The 24776-nt window shown below is 60.0% G+C and overlaps 1 protein-coding gene across 4 annotated transcripts in view; it reads right to left on the minus strand.

Annotated features, from left to right (window-relative positions):
* ADGRL1 (adhesion G protein-coupled receptor L1) overlaps window positions 1–24776 on the minus strand; it is a 55070-nt gene that overhangs the window by 15452 nt on the left and 14842 nt on the right. For 3 of the 4 annotated variants that reach the window (XM_048226964.2, XM_057311566.1, XM_026488031.4), the window contains exons 2-4: window positions 13010–13174; window positions 9590–9803; window positions 6170–6279 (exon numbers count right to left, since the gene is read on the minus strand). In XM_048226964.2, the coding sequence (XP_048082921.1) occupies window positions 6170–6279; window positions 9590–9803; window positions 13010–13079 (394 nt within the window). In that variant the 5' untranslated portion in view covers window positions 13080–13174. Of the gene's footprint in view, window positions 1–120; window positions 206–6169; window positions 6280–9589; window positions 9804–13009; window positions 13175–24776 lie in introns of those variants that run through there. The other variant, XM_026488033.4, reaches the window with a different exon arrangement.

Raw genomic sequence — 24776 nt, forward strand, 5'->3', positions numbered from 1 at the left:
CGGGGGGGCAGTCCCAGGTCCAGCTCAGAGGGGGCAAGGGAGGGAACCAGGAGCTAGGATAAAGACCCAGCCCGCCCCAGCCAGGCCCCCCACCCTCCCCTGCCCCGGACCCCGATTTACCTGTGACCATCCCCGGCTCGGGAGGAGGGACCAAGGCAGCGCTGATGTCAGAAAGGTGGGGGGCCCCGCCCCACCCCCCCATTCCCTGAAAAGGAGGAAAACCTCAACTGCATCTCGTTGGCCACCGCTGGCCTGCCCACCCTTGCCCCGTCACATCCCAGTGCCACCTGCTCCTAGCCTCCCCTTACTGACCCAGTAGGGGTCTGGACTTGGGAGTGGTGATGTCCAGAGATACCCCTCCATCCAGGATGGCTGGGCCTCCCTCTCACCTCCCTGCTAGCTGAACCCACAGACAGGCCAGGGTGAGGGTCTGCAGTGAATTCTCTGCTCCTGCTTGGTCTGTCACCAAAGCAGCTGGCCCCAAGGGAACAGGGAGGGCTGGGACCTGGTGTGGGCTTGGGGGGCAGCCCCAGTGGCAAAAGGGTCATGGACAGGCACCACTCCTCATTCCCCCACTTCCAGCCTCACTCTTTGACAGGCTTAGGTGGGGGGATATCTAGCCCTCCCTTCACAGCATCAGGGACAAGGGGCCCCGGGTGCAAGCAGCCAGGAGCACACCCTGTTTTAGGAAGGGGAAGGGAGTCTGGGATCCAGAAGTGAGCAGGAACCAGAGGGATCCTGGCTTGCATCCTGGGCTCCACCATCTCCTTGTCCCCTGTGCCCTTAGGGGTTGGCTTGCACCATGTCCAGCACACCTGGCGTCCACCTTTTCCTCTGTGCCCAGGTCTCCCCTCTCCCCAAGCCAGGACCCCTGCCAGCTCTGTGGCCCCTGAGCAGATATGTCTGTGTGTGTGAGGGGGCGGTGGGAGGTCTCAGAGCCTGACCTGGTCAAAAGGGTGTGGAGGAGGAAAATGTGGTTAGAGGTTACCCTGGGAAAGGGGGAGAAGATGAGGAAGGGTCTGCCTGGGGCCTTTGACAGTAAGGACCCCTCCCCAGCACCAAGCTCCCAACACCTCCTCTTCCCTCCCCCTCCCTCCCCCCTTGAAGAGAAAAGATCCAGGGCTGCGGTATCCAAACCACCACCGGGCCTGTAAGAAGAGTGTCTGGTGCTGGGTGCGAGAGAGACTCAGGGAGAGAGAGAGGGAGAGAGTGGCGGGGCAGTGAGGGTTGGGGCCTGGGCTAGTTGCCCAGGCCTCTCTGAGATGGGGGAGGGCAGGGGGAGGGGAGCAGCTTGGAGGGACCCCGCCCCACCTTCCTCGAAGGGGATGCTCCACAGACCACCGTAATTTCAAGGTAAGAGCATCCTGCAAGGATGGCTCACCCGGGCCCTGCCCCCATGGCCAGCCTCAGGGCTGTCAATGTCCCCGAAATTTCAGGGGAGGACTGGACCTTCCCCAATATCCCACCCTCCAAGTTCCTCCGCTCTATCCCCTCCCCTCTCCAAATGCTGGGAAGAGCTCCACCCACCATGGAGTTTTCCCCTGCTGAAGGTTAACCCTGCAAGAAATTACGGTGCTCGTGAAAGTCCCCTGACCCGGCCTATACCTCCCCCAACCCCCCTCTCCCTGGTCCTCTAACCAAAACAGCCCAGAAGAAACCCTGACTGCAGCTTCGCAAGTGTTTCAGAACCAGAGAAAACGCTCCCCCACCCAGCGCTCCCCCCACCATAAGGCCCACCCCCGCCCTTTGGCCCCCAATTTGGCAGACTGCCCTCCCAGGGCTGGGGACAGCTTTACATCCCTCCCCAGGGCTGGGCCCCCCTGGCCGGTCAAGGATGGGGGTTGGGGGTGGGGGAAACTGGTGCTCCGTGCTCCAAAACAGCTCTGGGCCTTGGAAACGCCAAACCAGAAGGAACTTATGCCACCAGGAGCCCGAGAGATAGAAGGAATCTGCTCCCCAAAAGGAAAACAAAGGTGTCCCCTCCATCCCGCCTCCCCGAGCCAGACACGTGGTACAGAAGTGGGGGCAGGAAGAAGAGGAGAAAGACCGCTCGCCTGGCTCACCCGGTGCACTCCGCCCCCAGTCGGGAGCCAGAGAAGGGGGTCCCTCCCTCCCCTCCCACCCTGGATGCTTACACACTTCTCCTGAAGGAGGCAAAATAAGTATGAGAGAAGGCCAGGTCCCCCCCGCAAGGGCTGGGACTAGGAAGGAGGGACAGCGAGAAAAAGGCAGAGAGAGAGAGAGAGACAGAAGGTCCTGCCCGTGCTCAGAGAGGAGCTTCCTCGGGTGGAGTCGCCCGCCCGTGGCGGCACCAGGGCTGGCCCCACCGGGAGGACACCCGGGGTGGGGGATACCAACTGGACCCAGTTGGGGTGGGGAGAAGAAGGGGCCGAGTGGGGAGGGTGGGTCACATAAGTACGGTACAGGCGAGAGCAAAGTGTGAGTTAGGGGTTAGCATTGGTAACAGTGCGTTTACCTTTCTGCTCCACTTCTACTTTAAGCATCGGAAGAGAGAGAGAAAACAAATTGAAAAAAAATGTGCAAGAAAAAAAGAGAAAAAAAAAGATTAAATTGCTTTCGTTTCTTATCTGGCAACATGCCCCCTTTTCCTTTCTTTCCTCATCCTGGTTCCCCAACCCCGAACGTATCATCAGCTCAGCCCCCGCCCCCAAGTCCCTTCCTCTGGGGAGAGTGTCCGGGAGACAGTCACAGGGAGGGGAAGACACGCGAGGACAGAGACCAAGAGAGACGGGGGGGGGGGGGGGGGGGGAGGTGTACAAACAGGCAGGTGGACGGAGCCCTCAGATGGGTGGGGGCACCCTCAGTGCAGTGGGGGTTGGGGAGGGGGAGCTTCAGCTGGAAGGTGGGCTCTGGTGAGGGGAGCACCAGGGAGGACGTGGCAGGGGTGGAAGAGCCACACAGGTTCCCCCCCTCCGCACAACCCTCCTGCTGCCCTCCTGCTAGAACCAGGGGCCAAGGGGGAAGGGGTTCAGTGCCTTCAGGGGCCTGGGCGCCCCCAGCTGAGAGAACACGCTGAACTCCTTCCCTCTCTGTGCTGGCCTTGCTAGGATCCAGCTGAGCTCCCCCAAGCCCTCACAACCCAGAAAAAGCCAACACAGAGAGAGAGGGCGGCGGAGTGGAACACAGGATGATGGGCGGCGGCGAGGCAGACAGGCAGAGCCCCTGGGCCTCAGAGAGCCGGGCGGGGGAGACAGAGGCAGAGAAGGAAGAGGCTGGGGTAGGGGGACATCACAGACAGCAGGTGGGGGCACAGACACGCTCCCACGCTCCCATGCTCCCCCGGGACAAGCCTGTGGCTCCGTGTTTCTGCCCAGCCCCCCACTGGGGGCCCAGGAGCCAGGAGCTCCCTGCCTGCTGCCCGGCGGGCGGGCGGGCGCACCTGGGGGAGGAAGGGGGCACGGTTAGAATGTGCTCAGCTGCAAGGCAAATCCAGCGTTAGTCGGGCCTGTCTGGCTGTGTGTTTGTGTGTGTGTGGGGGGGGAGTCCCACACACCCACTGCCCCCTCCCTGTGGTGGGCCCCTGCACCCACCCCTGACTCGCCCACACCAGCACTGGGGTCACCCCAGCCTCTGAAGCCCAGCGCAAGATGGCTGCCCAGGCTGCTCCCCCTTCAGGCTCTGTGTCCCTGGCCCCTCAGGAACCTCTGACCAGGGCCTCGCTCTCCTGCCACCTCTCTAGAGGCCCAAGCAGGGAGTTCCACAGGGGAGAGTTTGGCTTCCTTCCCAGCGCCTCGTCCAGGGCCTGGCACACAGGAAGTGCTCAGCGAACACGAACAGTGGGGGACAAGTGAGTGCCCCGCCTCCCTGTTCTCCAGCCTAGCTTCCCTCACCCTTGGAACTCCAGTCCCTCTTCTGCAACCAGGAGCTACACCCCCTCACCCCTGGGTTCTGCCTGCGGAGGGCACACGTGGCCCCACCGTGTCCCAGACACATTCACGGTGTGTCCCACCTCCCCCAGGGCTCAGGCTGGCTGTCTCAGTCCGACTGGGGCTGCCCATGCCCTGGGCCAGCCTGCTCTCCCTGGGCCAGCCTGCTCTCCCAGGGTCATGCCCTGGCCCACACTCCGTGGGAGGGGGGATCAGCTTCAGGAGGTCCCTATGCCTCTTTCCTCCCTATGTCCTCTTTTTTCCTGCTTCTTTGCCCGCATGGTGCCCACTTGCTTTGGCCTCCACTTGGACCAAGGGACGTGTTTCCTGTCCTTTCTCTCGCCTGCCTCAAGAGGCCTGTGCTCATCATGTGTCATTGGTTTGATTTTTCATCACCAACAGCAATAACTGGGCAAAATCACTACGAGTAGTCACAACAAAGGCAATGACTACCAAGTGCCTCCTGCTTCCTCAGCGACTAAGCGCTGGAACCATGCTAGGTCCTTCCCAGGCAGTCTTTCCAGAACCCTGTCTACAGATGGGAAACTGAGGCTCCGTGCAGTTGGCAAAAGTAGGCACCGTTTCTTTCGTAGATGCCTATGGCATGGGGCGCGTGAAGAGCTTTACCCACGTTCTCTCTGTTCCTGGCAGCATGCCCCGGAAGGGACCCCCTTCCACCATCATAGATGAAAACGCGGGCTAAGCTGACCTGGAAGGGCACCCGCACCCTTACTGAGCACACCCTGAACCAGGCTCGGGTCTGGGCGCTGGGGGGTGAGGACGAAGCCACTGCCCTGGGGGGAGTTTACATCCAGCACTCTGCCACACAGCAGGCTCCGTGGCCAGCCCTGGGCCAGGTGCTTCACACGCATGCTCTCCTGGCCTCTTGCCTCCTTTTGCAGCAACTCAGAGAAGTTTAAGTCATTTGCTCAAGTTTCAGAGCCAGGCTGAGCCTCAAACCCAGCCTGATTTCCCTGCTGTGCAATGCTCCCAGCCTCCCGCCTCCCTTCCCTGCTGCCCCAGCCACGGGGGGTGGGTGGAGAGTGTCCCCAGTGCTGTGGGGAGGCTTCAAGGATCAGATGGGTGTCCCCCTCAGGTGGCGGCTGGAGGCCTCAGTTGCTGAAAGGAAAGGGTGAGGAGTAAAAGAAGGTTATGGAAGCACATAAGTGATCCTGTTTTCCCCAGCACGTAGGTCATCACCTGCGAGGAGAAATCAAAGGTTGAGGGGGGAGGCTGGGGTGGGAGGGCAGAGGAGGGAGAGTCACAGGGCCTCCTGCTCCCCTGCCCCTGCCCCCCACACTCAGACACTCTGGTGGCCCTGCCTCCTCCCCCATCTGCCCAGAGGCCCTACCTCCAGGTTGGCTACATGAAGCTGGCAGGGAGAGGAGGGGAATGGATGATGGGGAGAAGGGAAGGGACAGTGAGGGCAGGAAAGAAGGGCCATGTTAAGAGCGGAGTGCTGAGGAGGAGAGACCCTGTCTTTGTGGGCTCCCCTTGGCCAGTTGCAAGAAAGCCAGGTCCCTGGCTCCCCAGATTACTCTCCTCAGGCTTCCTGGGGGCCATCTTAGTCCAACATGGCAGCACTTCCCTTGCAGACAGGAAGTGCTATCATGATCATGGGCACACTAACCAGGAGATAGGTATCTGTGGAAGATGCCCCTAGCCCTTCACACCAGATCTGCCACCAGGCCTCAGAGGGCAGTCTGCCTCTCTACAGGTTTGGAACACAGCTTCTAAGACTGAGAAGGGGCAGGACTGGGAGTACGTGAGAGGTGAGGGGGACAAGAGAAAGGAGAGGGAGTTGAGAAAAGAAGGGGAGTGAGTAAGAGGGAAGAGCGGGCTTGTAAAGGGGTGATCAGAAACGGAAGAGATGTGAGAAGAGAAGGGAGGCAGAGATGTTGGAGGGCAGCAAGGTCCAGGTCCAGGGAACCAGGAGACAGGTAGATGCACCAAGAAGAGTTCTGGGGTGTGGCTTTTTACATGGGAAGGGGCAGGGCTAGTGCGCTGTGGTAACAAGAATGGAAGAAGGTGCCCTACAGATGGGGATAGAGCCTGTGGGGCTGGGGGAGGGGCAGGGACTGACTAGGGGGGGCAGGTCTGGGAGGAAAGAATGTGTGAGGGAGGGAGCAGGCCCATCTGTGCCCCAAATGCCTGGTCCTGCCTTGGCCGTGTGTGTGTGTGTGTGTGTGTGTGTGTGTGTGTGTGTGGTCAAGGTGTCTCCTCCTCGCTTGCTTCTGGGAGGGGGAAGGGCCCATGTCCGCACAAGGAACAAGATGACTCACTGTAGGGGACACAGTCGTACTGCACCTCCAGGTACTTGTAGGTCCCAGGACAGGGGTCGGGAAAGGCGTCAGAGCCGGCAACCACCACGCACTGGGTGCGGTTGTTACACCTGCAGAGAAGAGATGAGAAGCTGGCAAAAGACCGGCCTAGAACTGGCAGGGGAAGCATTCAGGGTCAGGAGAGGAACGAGCACCCCCAAACGGAGAAGGAACTGGGGCAACCAAGGCCAGGGGCCTTGTGGGGGCATCATCTTCTGTGTCCTGCCTGCTCTCTCTTTCGCACCAGAGAGGCTTCTACGCTCGGCCCCAGCAGGGCAGCAAGCTCAGGGCTGCGCCAGAGACCCTGCCCCATGAACTGCTTCCCCAGCTCCCCGTCCTCACATCCCATCTGCGTGTCACTGATGCCATTATGCCCTTGGCATTTTTCCTAAATAGGCTGGAAAGCCCCTGCCTGTTCAGCGAAGAGGAAGACGTGAGGCCGTGCGTACGAGGCGGTGTCCTGGCTAGCACGCCACTTATGAGACGCTCATGGTGCCCGTATGTGTCCACCCCAGGCCGGGTCTCAGGCGGGTGCCGCGCTCTGGAAACACTGCTGTGAGATCTGCACTTAGGACACAGGCAGTCTCTTCACCTCACGCCCAAGCCATCGTCAGGTCCCCCTGGGGAGTCAGAGTCCCCACCAACTTCCAGGAGCCTGGCTTACGTACAAACAAAAACACGCTTCTCCCCCGCCTTCTCCCCCCGCCATCGATCTCTCCAGCCCAGGTCTCTGGGCCCTACCCCAGGCCAGGTCTCGGCAGGGCAGGAATTAGTTAATGAGGATCTGCTCCCCACCCCCTCCAGCCCCTTCTTTTAAACCTGAGCCCTGGCCTCTGAAGGTTAAGCAGAGAGTGGCCTGTGACCCAGGAGCTGCACCCCTACCTCTGTTCCCCAAGGACCCGGAAGCAGGGGCTCAAACAACTGGTTGTACGTGAATGTTCTCAGTGACATCATTTACACAATTGCCCAAAGGCAGGAACGACCCACGTGTCCACTGACAGAGGAAAGGCTAAGCAAAACGCAGTCCATCCACACAGTGGAATATTATTTGGCCATAAAAAGGAAAGCTCTGATGTGCCACGACGTGGAAAAACCCTGACGACACTGCTGAGCACAAGAAGTCAGGCACAGAAGGCCACGTTTCATGATCCTATCTATATGAAATGTCCGGGACGGGCCAGTCTGCAGCCACAGAAAGCAGATTAGTGGCTGCCAGGGGCCGGGGGAGGGGAGGGTGGCTGTTGTAGCTCATGGGGACGGTGTTTCCCGTTGGGAACTAGAGAGACGTGGTGGTTACGCCACACTGCGAATGTACTAACCACCGCTGAATTGTTCACTTTCAAATGACTAATATGTTATGTGACTCTCACCTCAATATCCAGGAGAGACAACGGCTGGGCCCCGCGCGTCCCAGCCTCCCCAGCGGCGGCCAGCACTCGTGACCGCATTCTGGCCAAGGAGGTGAGAATGGGCCCGAGGGGCCTTTAAAAGGACTGGGTGCGGGAGCCTCTGAGACAGAGGGAAGCGAGGGCTGAGGGTCTCTCTCCTCCGATCTGGTTTAAGGTCACTCTAGCTATTCTGGTGTTTCTCCGTCAGAGCAGCAGAGCCGTCCCGAACTAATAGGATGAGCCTCGCCTCCAGGCTAAGATGGCAGAGCGGTGGCCTCTCACTTCTTGAGCCCTCGGAACCACACTGTTCAGTGTTCCCCCTTTTGGAACCGAGAACCCACGAATGCCAGAACTGGGCCAGTTGCCGTGCTGGGCACTGCTGAAGGCAGGTGGGGGGCAGGGAGAAAGCTGGAGGCAGGAGGTGGGAGGAAAGGGATTCCCGAGGAGGGCAGGGCACAGCCTAAGCAAAGACTGGGAAGCTGGATTAGGGCTGCTCATGCTGGGGCGGGGTGTCAGACAGGGAAGGGGGAGGTGGGGGAGGACTGCTGGAAGGGTACACACTGAGGGAGAAAAGGTGGGGGGCAGGGAATGAGGTAGCTCCAGCCTGTCCACTGGTCTGAGCCAAATGATCACCCCCGTCCCCTGCCCGAAACTCTCTGGAGGCTCTCCATGATCCTGCCCAGTGACTTATTCTAGAAACCTCTGCCAACACTTCAGGAGCTGCAGAGCTGGCTCCAGCCCTCCTTTCCTTCTTCCGTTCTATGCTCTGGATCCCGGAGGAAACCTTGCCCTCTCTCAGGCATTTAGCAAAAACTCAGTGAGCGCCTGCTATGTATCTGGCTGGGGACACAGCAGTGAGAGACACAGCACCTTGTCCCCATGGGGCTGACAGCCCAGTGAGGAAAGACAAGCATGATAAAGAGGCAAAATATTCCACAGAACTATGGATAGTAGTCAGGGCTAGAAGATAAAGCAGGGAAGGGGCTAGAAGTCATGGTGGGGGGCTGGGATTTTAGAGAGGGTGGTCAGACAGGCCTCGCTGAGATAGGTAAGAAAATCCATGGGAAGGGGAAGGGATGAGCCATGTGGGTGTCAGGGAACAGCATTCCAGGCAGGGGGAATGGCCGGTGCAAAGAGTCAGAGGAGTCCTGTGGCAGATGGTGCCTGATGTGAGTAAGGAACAGGCAGGGTGGCTAGAGCGTGGAGACGGGGAGGGCCCGGAGCAGAGCACAAGGCAGGGCACGCAGGGCCTTGTAGGTCTCAGGGAAGACAGGCTTTTGGTCTGAGTGAGGGGGGTGCCCCGGCTCAGGTGTTTGCAGGCACCCCCTGGCTGCTGAGGTGGGAACAGCCTGCGGCACGCTGGACGGCAGGAGATTGTGCGGCAACCCCAGGGGGCACTGGCAGCGGGAGGGGCGGAAGGGGCGGTTAAATCCGGGTGTCACGTGAAGGGCTGACCCGCTGTGAGGGGCTGGCGGTGCTGTGAGGAAGGGTTCTGCAGCTCCACACTCGAGGTGCCTCCGCCTGGCAGCACCCCCCCCCCGCCCCGCACTCGCACACAGCCTTGCACGCTCAGGCGCTCACTTCTTCTCTCACGCACACATGCACTTCTGCCATCTGTGTTCATATGTCCCCTCCTCAGGGAAGCCTGTGCGACCTCCAGCTCTCCCTCAGCTCCGGTGATGCTCTCACCCTGTCCTGCTATGGCTTTTACACGGCGAGACCTCCACTCCCTCCCCCGTGAATCCTGGAATGAGCTTCTGGGGTGCCTGGTGGGTGCAGGCTGCCAGGGAAGGGGGCTGGGTCTCCCTGGCCGTTTGCAGGGGCCTGGCACCCAGTAGGTGCTCAGGAAACAGCACCTAGACACATCGTAGGAAGACGGAGGGGGAACAGGGCGCCAGGGCCAGGGAGCACACGGAGGACAGGCATGTACCCAGGGCCCCCTGGAACTGCCTCCAGCCCTCCTCCTAGGAGCCCAGTTTGGGGGGGGGCTCACCTCTGTGACATGATCTTGAAGGCGTCGGGCAGGTAGCACTGCACGTTCTCCATCTGGAAAGGGTCGGCGTCGCAGATCTTGTCGTCTGTGCGCCCATAGTTGGCGTTCTCCACCATGATGACGTCGCTGCCTGGGCACCGCAGCTCAATGGGGTAGCCTTCGCATGCCAGCTCCCGGCGCATCAGCCCGAACGGGAGCCCGGCCCGGCTCAGGCCTACAAGGAGGGAAGACCCCGCTGAGGAGATGCCCCCCCCCCCCAGCTTGGCTGTATCCAGGACGTGGGCTATACGGACCGCAGTTCTTTCATCTGTAAAATGGGCTTCTTGTTGTGCCCACGTGTACGGCAAGGTCTTTGCCCTCAGCTCCTGGGAGGTGCCTCTAAGCACTGGGGGTGTCCTGCGTGGGGAGCGTCTTTGTCTACCTGGGGGCCTTGGGCCAGGCCGGATGGGTTGATGGGTTGAATTGTGTCCTCCCCACCTCAAACTCATATGCTGAAGTTCCAATCCCTTGTACCTCAGAGTGGGACCAAATTTGAAACCGAGGTGATCAAGTTAAAATGAGGCCGGTAAGGTAGGCCCTAATCCAATATGACCAGTGTCCTTATAAAAAGGGGAAATTGGGACACAGAGACACACACAAAGGGAAGGCAGTGTGGAGACACAGGGAAAAGATGGCCAGCTGCAAGCCCAGGAGAGGGCCTGGAACAGCAACTTCCCTCATGGCCCTCAGAAGGAGCCAACCCTGCTGACACCTTGATCTTGAACTCCCAGCCCCCAGAACTATAAGATGATACTATTCTGTTGTCGAAGCCCCCCAGTCTGTGGCCCTCCGTGACAGTGGCCCTAGCAAATGAGCACACGAACAACGTGAGTAGGACTTCTGGGTATCAGTTGACCTCCGGAAGGGCTGGGGACCGAGGTCAGTCATGTGGGTGGTCACCCATGTCTCTACGACCGAGTCCCAGTGAAGGCTCTGGACCCCGGGGCTCAGGGGAGTGTCCCAGGTTGGCAGTACACCATGCATGTTGTCCACAGCGTTGCTGGGAGGGGCGATGCTGCCCCACGCACCCCTCCCCTCAGCTGATTTTCTCTCTAACTGTTCACTGGAATAAACTGTAACCGTGAGTATAACAGCGTGGGGAATTCTGTGAACGCTTCTAGGGAGTCATCAAATCTGAAGGTGGTCTAAAGGACTCCTGAACTTGCAACCGGTGCAGAAGCGAGGGTGGTCTTGGGCACTTCCCTAACTGCACGCCACCCCACGCAAGGGGGAGAGATGGCATGGGCGGAAACGCTCTCCTGTTCGGAAAGAAACCACAGCGCCTGGCTTTGCCAGTCCTTGGCTGACAGGCCAGGCACGTCCGTGGGGCCAGAGCTTCTCGGTGTGGCCTCGGGATCGGCGGCACCAGCATCATGTGGCGGCTGGTTAAGAATGCAGCTTCTGGCTCCCCAGCCCCTGGCCTGCTGACTCAGGATCTCCAGGGTGAAACCAGGCACCTCGGGCCGATGTGCCCGCCAGCGACTCTGACGCAAACTCAGTTGGGACAGCCAGTGCTTTAGCCTCCTCGGGCCTCCGTTTCCAGTCTGTAAGATCAGCACCAACAGCCCAGGGCTATGCCTCAAGGATTCCACGCACTACAGAACGTTCCCGAAGGAAGCACTGAGTATGGCGCCCTGCGTGGTGAGGGTCAGCGTGACAATGAAAGAAAATGCCCAGTGGGGTTGCACGGTCATGATGCTGTGTGAGGGCCGACAGCTTCGGCTCAGGAGCCAGACGACCGGGGTTCAAAGCCCTGGCTGGTGGCCTCGTCCAGTAACCGACCATTTCTGTGGCCCCAGTTCCTTCTCCAAGGAGCTGCCACTCCCACCTCACAGCACCGGGAGGGCTGCAGTAGGTGCGAGTAAGCCTAAATAGTAACATTTGAACAAAGGCCTAAAGGAGGCAGTGAGGTGATGGGTGCTAAGAACTATCGTTGTGATTATTGAGGGGCGCCTGGGTGGCTCAGGCAGCTGAGTGTCTGCCTTCGGCTCAGGTCATGATCTTGGGGTCCTGGGATCAAGCCCCACGTTGGGCTCTGCACAGAGCAGGGAGTCTGCTTGAGATTCTCTCCCTCTCCCTCTCCCGCTGGTGCTCGTTCACTCTCGCAAATAAATAAAATCTTTAAAAAAACCTACTGAGGGAGCCAGTCTCTTCAGGACAGAGTGGGCTCCACGTGGTCCCCACCTGCCGGGTCAGCCACCTTGTCAGACACCGGCCCCAGCCAGGCCTCGCAGGTTGCTGGAGGGAAGTGGGGACACGCAGTGGCTCACAGGCTCTGATGTGCAGACTGGAGCGTGTGGGTGAAGAGAAGGAGCGGTGCCCGAGGGCAGCAGAGCCATGCAGACCCCCTTTGGGGGTCTGCTCCCTCCACTGTCAGGTGGGGGGCCCCCGGGGGATGGCAGCAAGGCCCCTGAGGTTTTTTGGGGTGAGTTGAGTCTCACTTGGGGGAAAGTATTACATGTGTTCCTCCAGCACCATCTGCTTCCCCAGCTAATTTTAGTCCTTCCCGGGCCTAGGAGGGAGGTCGGGGGTGGAGGGCTGGCTCAGATGGGTCTGGGGGTGGAGTGGCCCCTCCTAGGCCAGCTGGGGCGGTGGGGCAGGACCTGGATGGGAAGAGAACGTGGGCGCTGGGGGAGCAGAGGGTGCCGGCTGACCAGAGCAGTGCCAAGGCCCTGGGGCCTGGCTGAATGATGTCCCCTCCACCTTTGCGGCTTTTGGAGTACTGGGCTACAGGAAGGGACAGGGAAGCAGAGTCCACCAACAGGACTCTCCAGACAGAGCTGGGGGGTGCCGGCTGGGGGCATGCCCAGGGCTAGGGGCAAGGCCAGCAGGCCCCTTTTTCCTGCCTCTCCTCTTGCTCTGCCCTTGCCCCCGCCTGGGCCCTCCACGGGGACCATAATTGAGTAATTGGTGGAGGTGGGCGGGCGGGCCCGGGGCACTAATTGCTGCGTGTGCGGGATCCCGGGGCCGGCATAGGGCCGAGCCGGGTAATGAGTTGTTTTTAAATAAACGTCAGCGGGCATGCTTTAATTAAGCCTTCTTCCCAGCGAGAGCCACAGAGATGTAATCACAGAGAGAGACACACACAAGACAGGGGCGCACCGGCTCACCGGGAAGGCCGGTCCTGGTCCCAGGAGGCCACGGCCCGCATCCCAGGCTCTGGGACCCCTGCCAGGCTGGGCCCCGCTGCCCGGGGACCCCTCAGCGGCGCTGGGGGGGGCGGTGCGATTACTGAGTCTTCTTCTGGCTTGGCTCGGCGGCCGTCTGGGACGAGCTGGGGACTCGGTTCTTCACCAAGTGGCTGGGAGGTATTTCAACATTCTCTCTGCCCTCCCAGCCGCCCTTGCAAGGCGCGGCTCCCCCCGCCCCAGCAGCACCTACCTTGGGTGGCCGAGGTGACCAGGACGGCGGTGACGCACACACTCCAGAGCGCGGCGGCCAGGCGGGCCATGGCGGTGGCCGGGGGCGTGTTGGGGGCGCTCAGCGTCCTGTGCCGGGGGCCTGGCCCCGCATCAGCAGGTGGGCGCCGTGGCCTGGCCCACCAGCCTGAGGAGAACAGGGAGAGTGAGGCGGCGGCAAGGCCCGGCAGGCCCAGGAGGAGGGGCGTTCGGGCCGGTCCCCTCTCCGCCTGCTGGTGGCCGAGGGCTTCCCCGCCACGGTCCCCGAGAGGGGCCAGTCAAGGCCTCCCTCGAGCCCGCTGTACGGGACTGAAGCTGCACCCCTGGGCCGGAGGCTGGCCGCCCCTCCAGGCCCTCGGGCTTCCACGGCTCACTCCCAGCCCGGCCGGCAGACAGGCCCACCCATGTGGGCACGTTGGACCAAAGGGGACCTCCCGGAAGCTCCTCCCGTGGTCTCGCAGCCCCCCCTCGGGTGGCAGGGGCAGCTAACTGGGATGCCATGGCTGTCAAGGGCCCACCTGCACCCAGGCAAGCCTCAGATCGTCCATCAAGGGAGATAAAGGCCTTCTGGAAGCCCCTTCTCCATCCCCAAATCCCAACCCTGCCCACTTGTCTCCCTGACCCGGCTTCCTCACTCAGTCCTGCAGGGGGGTGGGGGGGCAGGGGAGGAGGTACCCAGGCATCCTGGCCTTGACTGGCAGCCTCTCAGTCTTGGGCAGGAGTCCAGGCCCCGCCCCCAGCCCTTGCTTCCTGTCTCTCCCGCTCTGGTAGCTAATTAAAATCCAGCTGGCTGGCGCCACAGATCAGGGACCAGGGACAACTGAGTCCCCTCTTTCCCCTCTGGGGGACCCTCGAGGTAAGATGGAGACAGGCAGGCGGGTGTAAGGGAGGGGTGTGCGGTCCCCTAGGGGGCCAGGGGGGCTGGCATTGTGTGCCCTCCCCTGCAATCCTCCCACACATCTGCCCGTCCCTGGGCACTGCAACTCTGCGGGCACAGGGCTCCCGTTCTGACCCATGTCCTCTCCTCTTGGCCGCTCCTCCCTTCTCCTTCCAGTCTCCTCCGGATGCTCTCAAAATTGCAAACCCAGATCTCTACTCCCGGTCCTGTCCTTTATCTGCGCCGTGGTTCTCAAGGGTGGCCCTGGCCCAGTGGCACCAGCCTGGCCATGAACTTCTACAAACACACATTCTCTGGGGAGGGCCAGCACCCGTGTTTTTACCAGCCCTCCAGCGTGTGAACACCCACTCACTCTGTCTTCCCCCGCCATCACCCCAGCCTGTCCCACAGTTTCAATGCCATTGACCAATGAATACCTTCCATATCTATTTTCTGTTTGGAATCTCTCAACAGAGCCCTGATTACTGTTTTCCCCCACCAAACGAAACCCCTCCACCAACCAGTCAGCTCCGCGATCCCATTTCTGCTCAGGCCACTCCTGCCTCCTGCTGTTCCTTGACCACACCAACCCCTGCCCCAGGGCCTTTGCACTTGCCAGTTCCTCCACATGTATCTTCTGCCCACCAGTTACCCACAACGTTGCTGCCCCTTGCCTCCTTTTGGCCTTTGTTCAAATGTAACTACTTAGGGGCGCCTGGGTGGCTCAGTTAAGTGTCAGTCAGTTAAGCATCTGCCGTAGGCTCAGGTCATGATCCCAGAGTCCTGGGATCAAGCTCCCTGTCCGGCTCCCAGCTCAGCACGGAGTCTGCTTCTCCCTCTCCCTACCCCCCTGCTCATGCGCTCTCTCTCTCTCTCGTTCACTCTCTCTGTCAAATAAATAAAATCTTAAAAAAGAAAAAAAGTAGCTATTTATTTCTCGCATGGAATGGCCCCTGCACAGACACGGATCATTGGACTGCTTTGCTCACAGCTAGCCCCGGCTTCTGGAACAGGCCTGGCACACAGCAATGCGTTTGTTGCATCTCAGACCCCAAACCTAGGAATCCACCTCGACTCCCCACCCTTTCCCACCCCTCCCCTTCATAAGCTCCATCAGCAAGTCCTGGCAGCTCTGCCTCCAAAGCACCTCGCCAACCCATCCACTTGTGGCCCCCAGTGCCGCCATCCAGGACCAAGCCGCCATCCTGCTGGATGCTGGTCCCAGCCTCCCTGCCTCCTCCTCTCTGCCTCCCTACCGCCACGCCTGCTGTCCACTCAGTGCTAAGGGATCACTGAATGACGCACAGCCGAGTGTCAGCCTTCCCCTCAGCTCTCCACTGGGGTCTGCGCTCCGCACCAGGGCCTAGAGCTGCCGGTGATCCGGCGCCACCCTGCTCTGTAAGGGCCCCTCCAGTTCCTAGGACGCTGTAGCTTGCTCCCCCAAACCCTCGCCCACTGCTCTCTCTGCCTGGAATGCTCTCCCAGGATCCCCTACACCTGATATGGCTTCTCACCGTTCAGGGCTCAACTCCAAGGCCATGCCAGCAGGGGAACCAATGCTGTCCACCCCAAATATTCCCGCTGCTCCCACTTGCCATCCTGTTGCCCCGTTTTTGACTTACAGCTTTCAACCCCACCTGAAGTTACCTGTAGGACATTACCAGGTCTGGGGCCAACCTTCCCTACTAGACCATGAGCTCCTTGAGGCTTGGACAGCTTCTCAAGAAATAAAGGTGGGAGCAGCACACTCCTGGGCAGGACACCCCCTCCCAGGCCTCAGACTCCTCTTGCAAAATGAAAAGTGATTTGACAATGCGGCCCGGCATGCCTGCGCCCTCCCCAGCCCCAGCCTTCAGGAAGCCCCCCTCTACTGCTGACCCCACAACCCTGACCAGACACGGCCTGTGGCACTTTGCGCTCCTTTCCCAGCATTTTACAATGTTACCTTGGGGGGGGGCAGGGGCTTTCTCTCAGCCCCCCAGCCCCCCACTTCAGCTCCCAGCCGCGGTCAGGCTCCGGAGAGGCACTGACCCCACACTAATAGACACTCCCCTCCCCGGCTCTCCCTGGGGGCACTCAAACTAGTTAGCGGCTGGTTAATGCTGGAAAGGCCACCGATGCCAGGCTCTGGGGGCAGCCAACCCACATGGGTCTGGATCTGACTCCGCCATTCACAGGTGGCGTGAACTGGAGCCATCTCCCTGCACCCAACCCCAGCTCCCTCCGTGCCTCGAACCTGCGGGGTTCTGGTAAGGACAGTAGTCTGCACAGGCGACAGGCCAGCCCGGGACCCATCCGAGGGTGCTGTCCACGGCGTGGCGCGGGTCAGGGCACAGGCAGCACACGTTTGAGTGCGGTGGCTCCCCTCCCCTCTCCGGGCTGCACCCGGACCCAGGACGCTGACACCCCAGGTAAAGTCCCCAGGCCTCCTCCTTCCCCCCCTCACCCCGCACTCCTTCCCGGGGGGTCTAACTGGCCTCATGGCTTTAGACACCGTCTATACTGTGATGACTGCCACACTGGGGTACCAGGCCTGCTTCTCTCTCACCATCTACACCTCCCTCGGGTCTCCAAGGCACCTTCGTCCTGACCAAACCCCCCCCCATATTAGTCCATGGGTCCAGCACCCCCCAGGTCCTTGGGCTGCAAGAAGTCAAAATCCCTGGCTCCCGTTTCCCTCGCCCTGACATCCTGTTCAGGACTAAGTCCTGGGTCTGGACCTCCATGACACCCCAGCGTCTGTCTGTCCCCCGCAACCGCCCTCCAGATAGCCCTGACCTCCTCCCAGCAGCCCCCACCCTTCTTGCTCCCACACTCCGGGCTCCCACCGGCAGCCAGAGAGGCCTTTAAAAAATTATGGTATAATAAATATGTAACATAAAATGTGTCACTTTAACCGTTTTTACGTGTATTATCCACTGGCATTAATTACATTCTCCGTGCTGTGCCGGCCGCTGCCCTGGTCTATTTCCAAAACTTTGTTAGCACCCCAGAGACTCTGTCCTCCGGAGCAGTCCCTCCTGTTCCCCCGCCCCAGCCCCTGGCAATGACCGATCTCCTCTAGGGACCTCATCTACACGGAATCAGGCAGTATTTATCCCTTTATGGCTGGCTTCTCTCACTCGAGGCCTGTCGACACTGCAGCCTGGGGCGGCTCGCCATTCCTCTTCCCGGCTGAGTCATATTCCCCTACAAGGTCCCCTACAAGGCCAGACCGCACCTTGTTCACCATTCATTGTTCAGGGACACTTGGGCTGTTTCGGGGGGGGGGGGCGCTTTTAAAGACATCTCGACATGCCATCGCCTATACAAGCCCCTGCCATGGCTCCTCCTCCCCGGTCTGTGAGGCCACGCAGAATCCCACCACGTGGCCCCAGCCTGTGTCCCCATCTCTGTGGTCCTTAGGTCTCAGCTCAGATGTGCCTTCCCCGGAGATGCAGGCGGGCCTCCCCCGCCTGTTTCAGCCTCTGCTGTGGTCAGTGCCTGCCTGTCCAGCCCCCCTGCCCCGATCCCAGAACCTCCTCCTGGTAAAATGGGGGTACCGCACAGACAGCTGCATGACAAGATGAACTCACACACGTGAGACACTCAGGGCCGTGACTGGCACGTGGTGACTACAAAGTGTCCCCTGCAGCAGCTGTCACTACCATCACCACCCATCACGTCACTGCCTTGTGACTTGACTTGTCCACTTGGGGATTTCCTTTGTAGCCCCAGATCCCCAGGAAAATGCACGCTCCCGAGGCCATCTCCTGGCACCTAGATACACAGTAGGTCCTCAGACAAATATTTACTGAACGATGCAAGGTGACAGTGGGGGGGGGGGCAGGTGGAGACAGATGTTTGGGACCTGCGGGCCAAGCCCGACCCACACAGCCCAGGCACCATTGCCTCAGGGGTGCAGACGGCGTTCCCCTCGGGCTGCCCACTGCTCTCTGAAGGCCAGTCCCCAGAGCAGCTCTCCCCAGAAAGCCCCAGGCACCCCCAGACCTGGCCTCAGCTCCGGGCTGGAGTACGAGGAGCCGGATACTGTGACATCCGCTCCCTCCCCTCTCTTCCAGGCCAGACTGTGTGCCCACCAGCCCCGGACGGTTCTGCCTGCCACCTGGTGCCCACCTGAGTGGGGAGGCAAGGCCAGATGTGGGTAGGCAGGAGCCGTATCCTGGGAGGCCTAAGCCTGACCATCCCTGAGGCCTTGGGAGGGGGTGTTATGGACTAAACTGCCCCTCCACCAAAAAAAAAGACATATTGGAGCCCTATTCTCCAGCACCTCAGAATGGGACCTTGTTTGGTCTTTAACAAGGTAATCAAGTTAAAATGCGGTCATTAGGGTGAACCTTAGTCCAGCAGGACTGGTGTCTCTAGATCAGGGATGTTTCCACACAGACGCACAGGGAGTGCGCCGTGTGAAGATGGACGCAGAGGTGGGGCGGTGCATTTACAAGCCTAGGATCGCCAGCGAGCCCCCAGAGGCCTGCGAGGGGCACGGGGCTGACTCTCCCGGAGCCTCCAGAAGGAACCAGCCACACTTTGATCTTGGACTTCGGCCTCCAGAACTAGGACAATAAGTTTCTGATAAAGCCGTGCAGTCCGGAGTGCTTTGTCGCAGGAGCCCTAGGAAACTCCCACGGGGGTCGGCTGCGAGGCAGAGATGCGGGCAGGGCTGAGCCGCGAAACCTTGGGGAGCCTTTCACAAACCAGGGAGTGGGAGGCTTGCTGGATCTCCAGTCCCAGAACCTCCTGTGATCCCAGGGACAGCAGCTGACACCTCTGTGCCCCATTCCAAGCATGTATACACACAGCTCATTTAACCCACAGGAACTCAGTACATGGGGGGAGGGAGGAGGGGAAGGGAGCAGGGGGAAAGCACATACCTGCGTCTTACAGATGAGGACTGTGAGGACCCAGGGGCACCTAACCGATAAGAGGACTTTGAATCCAGGCAGGCTGGCCCTGCCGGTTGGGCTGGGGAGCCCCCGGTGGTGGCCGGGAGAGTCCCCTCCTCCAGCCTCCCCCCCCCGCCCCCCATGTGTGATAGCATCCTCAGAGCTGGGCACACACAGAGGTGCTGCACCCACAGGGCCAGCTGAACCTGCGTCTGTCCCTACCTCGAGCCTCAGCTTGGCTGACCCTAATTTAATGCATGGGAAATTGGGCTTACTGCCCTCACATGGAAGGGGACTAGACCCCAGGCATGTCTAACCCCCAGGTCATGTGGGCAGTCCACCAGCCCCACCCACACCTGCCTCTGTTTGCTCCTGAGCCCCACGTCAGTGTCAAGTCGAGGCGGCATGTAGCAGGGGTCCTGGAGGTGGGTGACACGGCCCAGGCTCTGTCCTCAGGTGCCCTGAAATGGGGCAGGGGAAGCTGACAGGAGGAGAACCAGCTGCTGGAGGAGAGGGGGCGCCTCTAGTCTGCCCTAGAGTGCAGTTGCCATGGCGACCCTCTGCTCGAGTGGGTGGGAGCCTGAATGCCTGGGGGGGCACCCACAGAGGGGGCTCTGGGCCCCTCATGGCCCTGCCCCTTCACAGAAGAGTCTCTTGCTTCTAGCCCCAAAGCCAGCAGCCTGAGAGCCCAGCTCCACAAGCCTGCCTCCTCCAGGAAGCCCCCAGGCATGGCAGAGTAAGGAAGCAGCAGGCCGGGGCACCTGGGTGGCTCAGTCAATTAAGCATCTGCCTTCGGCTCAGGTCATGATCCTGGGGCTCTGGGATCAAGCCCCTCATTGGAGCAGGGAGCCTGCTTCTCCCCCTCCCTCTGCCTGCCACTCCCCCTGCTTGCGCTTTCTCTTGCGGTCAAATAAATAAATAAAATCTTAAAAAAGAAAAAAAAAAAAAAGGATGCAGCAGGCCCCAGGGGAAGGTACAAGGCCTAGGCTCCCGGGCTGAATCTGTGTGTGGCCTCAGGCTTAGCTCGTTGTCTCTCTCAGTCCATTTCCCCATCGCCCTCGGAGACTAACAGATAAACCTTGCAGACATGGACCAAGTGCCCAGGCAGTGCCCTGCAGGCAGCGCTCCTCTGGGGGGGCACTGTGGGTGGGCTCAGAGAGGGCAGGTCCCCCCCCAAACCTTCCACTCCAGCCCCTTCTTCCCCACCTCCCCCAGAGGGCAGCCCAGTCCTCCCAAGTACTCCTCCTGGACCCCTCTTTTCTTTTCACCCCCACATCCAACCCCAGCAACTCCTGCCGCCCCTCCCGCAGAATCTGCTCACCTCCCACTCCTCCACCCTCTCTGGTCCAGCCCCATCACCTGCTCCCAGGTCAGACCTGCCCCCTCCTCTCATGTCTCTGGTCCTCTCCGCCCGCAGCCTGTTCCTTCCATAGCAGCCAGAGGGTGCCAGTGAGCACCTGGGTCAGGGCACCTTCCTCCTCTGCTCAGAACCTTCTATGATTCCCACCTCACTCAGAGCAAAAGCCCAAGTCCTCCCTGGGGCCTACACAGCCCTGCACACTCTGTCCCATCCCTGCCCTCAGCTCCTCCCACTCTTCTCCTTGCTCACTCAGCCCCTGGTTCCTGGAGGAAACCATCAGGCATAGTCCCGTCTCAGGGCCTTTGCACAGGTTGTTCCCTCCTCTCCAGTTACCCGCAGATTTCTCCCTTGCCTCCTTGAGGTCTTCGCTCCAACATCGCCTGCTCAGGGAGGCCCTGCTGGTCCCAGCACGTCTACATCCTATCCTGGCTGTTTTCTCCATGGCACCCATCGCTAGCACGCCGGCCGTGCATTTTATTGAAGTGTTTGTTGTCTTTCTCCCACTAGATGTCAGTGCCACAGGGTGGGGTTTGATTCGTCAGTTTTAAAAGGTCACTCTGGCTGCCCAGTGGCACTGGACCACAGAGCGGTGGGGGCCATTTCTCCCAAGGCCTCCTCCCTGGTCTCCCCCATCTATCTGCCACTCCCACCCCATCTGCTCTCTACCCAGCCCAAGTGATCTTTGTAAAATGAAAACCCAATCATGTCCCTCCCAGCCTACCACCTTCCATGGCTATTGTCTCAGGTGCCCTAGCACGGCATCTCAGGCTCTGGTCTCCGGCCACCTCGTCAACCCCTTCCCTGCTCTAGCTTCCCAAGGTGCCTGCCCCCCCCCCCATACCTCTCTCTCTCCCTCTCACAGGCACACAGTGCCAGGGCTCCTGTCCCTGCCCCCACTCTTCCTTCAAAAGGTTCTGCCCCCAGACCGCCTGTGTTGGTCTCTCCTACACCCACATTCATGGCACGCTGGGCCTCCCTAATTGGACTTGGGCTTTGCTGTTGAACGTCTATCTTTCCCACCAGCTGGGGACTCCCCAGGGAAAGTTCCATTGTGGGTCAGTCTGGCTCTCTGTTGCGTGCCCAGTCCTGGGCAAGAGCAAGCGCTTATTAATTTGCTTAACGAACAGAGACAAAACAGACCCAGAGAACAGGTCATCCACTCAGCAGATAGTTACCTAGTTCCCAATGGGTCACAAGTACTTTGGAGGCAAAAAGGCCTGAAGGGGCGTGTGTGTGGGGGTGTATCTGTGGGTACAAATGTAATGGTCAGGGAACACCTCTCCTAGAGGGAGACATTTTAGCAAAAGTGTCAAGGAGGTGAGCCATCTAGGTACCTAGGGAAAGAACATCCCAGGCCGACGGAATAGCACATGCAAAGGCCCCGAGGTAGAATCTGCTGGAATGTGGCTGTGGCCCAGTGAGCAAGGGAGAGTGGGAAGAGGTGAGGGCAAGGAGAGGTTAAAGGACAGAGCTAGCAGGGTCTTGTGAGTCAAGGGTAGGACACAGGCTTTTTCTCCAGGTGAGGTGGGAGCCAAGGAGGGTTCTGTGCAGAGGAGGGGCATGGCCTGACTCAGAAGTTCAGAGACTCCTTCTGCTGCCAAGGGAGATTAGACTGAGGGGAGGTGGGGGCTGCTGAGAGCAATGGGTGAGCCCCGCCCCCACCCCTTTTTTCTCCCTGTCCCCTCAGCCGTCAAAGCCAGAATCCTGCTGTTTAGCCCCTGCTTCCTTTCTTCACCCTCCTACCAATCTCCCGGCAAACCATGTCAACTCCTGCCTTTGAGAACCCCCACACCAGCCCATCTCTAATGTCTCAAGGCCCTTTCCAGAGCCTTCGCTTTGACAGCCCACGGTGGCTTCCTCTTCCTGCTGGCTTCCTGGCCCCCCTTCTTCCCTCTGTGGTTCTCTCCCACCCAGGAGCCAGAGAGAACTCATGCTGAATATTCCTATCCTGTCTGGTGGGCCTTGACCCCTCCAAAGGCCTTCCCAGCCCCATGGACACACCTCATGGCACAAACTCAATCCTTCCGCCCCCAAGATGAGCCTCCAGCCTCCTTTCCACAGGCCTGGCTGTTGTAAAACCTCTTACCTTTTCCCCTTTGAGCCACCACCTTCTTTCTGACCTCAGGGCAGGCCTCTCCTCACATTCTCTCTCTCTCCTCCACTTTATCCCTCTTTCCTCCTCCAGGCTGCTGCTGGGAGGCCCCCTCCCCCAGGAAGCCCTCCCTGACTTACAGACTGGCCGGGTGCCTCCTCTAAGCTCCTTACCACAGGAGGCGGGTACGACGGAGGCCTGTGGTCCATTCCACTTCATACTGTTCACTGCCCATCCCACAGCCTTGCACTTTGACCACGACAGAGCACAGCTGAAAGAAGTCGTAGGAGCCACGGCCCAACACAGAGGGTAGGAGGTGGTAGGAGTCTCTGGGCCTCCAGACGCTGGCAGTGAAGGGGCAGGGTGGGGGTACAGAGACCAGAGGGAGGCGGAGAGGATGCCCAGCAGGGCAAGAGGGAAGAGTCCCAGGGTCCTACGTTTGAATCCCAGCTCCACCCACTTCAGGCTGTGTGACGAGGCCCCACGTTCTTCCCCTGAATTCTGTCTCTCCCCAGGGAAATGGGATGAAAGCCTTCCACATTGGCCACAGGGCTTAGAAATAACATATGGCAACCCCACACACCCTTTTTAGAGCACCTGGGTACCAGGCACTGACCAGGAGCTGGACAGATATCCACGGATGGGCCAGACACAAAGAGCACTAAAGAAGCCAATTCTATGATGTACTAGTTTTGTGGAGGAACAGGGGCTGCCTCTGGTGTGTGTGTGTGTGTGTGTGTGTGTGTGTACGTACAATTTAAAATAGGGTGATCTAGAAAGACCAGACACTTCAGCAAAACCCCTCGAAGGTAAGAGAGAAGCCAGACAGGTGTCCAAGGAAGAGAAAAGAGTTCCTGTCAGAGGGCACAGCCTGTGCAAAGGTCCTGGGGCTGGCTGGTGCATGTGTGAGGACAAGTGAGGAAGCCAGTGTGACCAGTGGAGTGAGCGTGGGGGAGGAGGAAGAGGTGAGGGCAGGGAGGTGACAGGGACAGACTGTACCAGACTTGCCATGTCCTCAAGTGCACAACTGTGCCCCAAATGGGGCTGCTCCTCTGCAGAGGAGGGCGCATTCACGCGTGCCCCAACTTCCACCACAAGGGCAGCTGGGGGGCTCTCTGGGGCAGGGGCTGTCCACCTGGGGCCCAGAGACTGTGTCTGCACAGCCAGTGGACTAAGCATGCTCTGGCCACGTCGGAAAGGTTGCGAAGAGGCAGGGGGAAAACATGCATGCGAGCAGCGAAGCCACCTGCCTGGCTCCGGACTTACTGGCCGGCTCTTCATGGACAAAGTCTGCCCACCCCGGTCCTGAGCAGTGGTCCTCAATGAGGGACAATTTTGTCCTCTACCCCAGGCTGTCTGGCAACGTCTGGGGTCCTTTTTAGGTCTCACCCGGGGGTGGGAGGGGTGCTGCTGGCATTTAGGGGGCACAGAGCAGGGATGCTGCCCAAAGTCCTATGGTACCTGGGACAGCCCCCACGAAGAATGACCGGCCCCAGTATCCATACGGCCATGTCTGGGACCCTGGCCTAGAGAGCCGGCCCCGGGCCCCGGGCCTGCCTGCCCCACCTCCCTGGTGGCTGGACACGGGCACCCACTTGGCTTCCTGGCTTGCTCATTCCTGACTTCCAGGGTATTTTGAGCCACTGAGGGAAGGGCCCCGGCTATTTGGCTATTTTTAGCTTTGGGGGGCAGAGCGATTTTTAGCCTCAGCATCTATTTATTGAAATTTTTATCTTCCCCCAATTTTGGAGTTGGGGGTGGGGAAGCAGAGGACTTCTGCTCCACGCAGGGCCCACGTAGGCTGAAACAAGCGTGAGGGTCTCACCCCACGAGGGGGGGGGAGGGGGCTGGGTCAGTGCCCCAGGAGGAGGGGCTGCTCAGGCCTTGACCCTGGGTTTCCTATCCCCCGCATGAGCAGAGGGCCCCTCCGTTTCCCACCCCAAGCTCTAAAGCCCACAGCGCCCACACAGCTCTACGGGCAGGTGGCTCCGTACATACGCCCTCACCCACGGGGCACCCACGAGCCGCCTGAGAGAGGAGGACTCGCCGGTGGCCACGGCAGACAGACGCAAGGCTGGCCTGGTCAGGCCCCCAGTGGGAGCCCTCAATCCCCCCAGAGGGGCAGGGTTAATGGGAGTCCTTGCTAGGCACGGCTGGAGGACTCACCTGGGAGTCTCCAGTCCTTTGGCAGACCCCCTCCCATTCACTCAGGTAAGATTTCTGGAACGCCTACTGTGGGCCAGGTATGAGTCTAGGCACCTTGGGTCCAAAAGCAAACCGAGCGACAAACTCCCTGAGCACCTGGATCCTGGCTGGGGAGACAAGTGATAAATACAGGCACAATAAATCAAGAAACTACAGTGTGAGAGAAGCCATCCGTGCTAGGAACAGTCAGGAGGTAGGTGGGAGGCTGCAATTTTAAACAGGCCGCATGGGGTAAAGGTTACTTGAGGGGGGAAGGTGACATTTGAAGCAGGTAAAGGAGCAAAAGCCTTGCAAATATGTCTGGGTGAGAGTCCCAGGTGGAAGAACAGC

Source organism: Ursus arctos, unplaced genomic scaffold, assembly GCF_023065955.2.
Source record: "Ursus arctos isolate Adak ecotype North America unplaced genomic scaffold, UrsArc2.0 scaffold_14, whole genome shotgun sequence".
Classification (NCBI taxonomy): Eukaryota; Metazoa; Chordata; class Mammalia; order Carnivora; family Ursidae; genus Ursus; species Ursus arctos.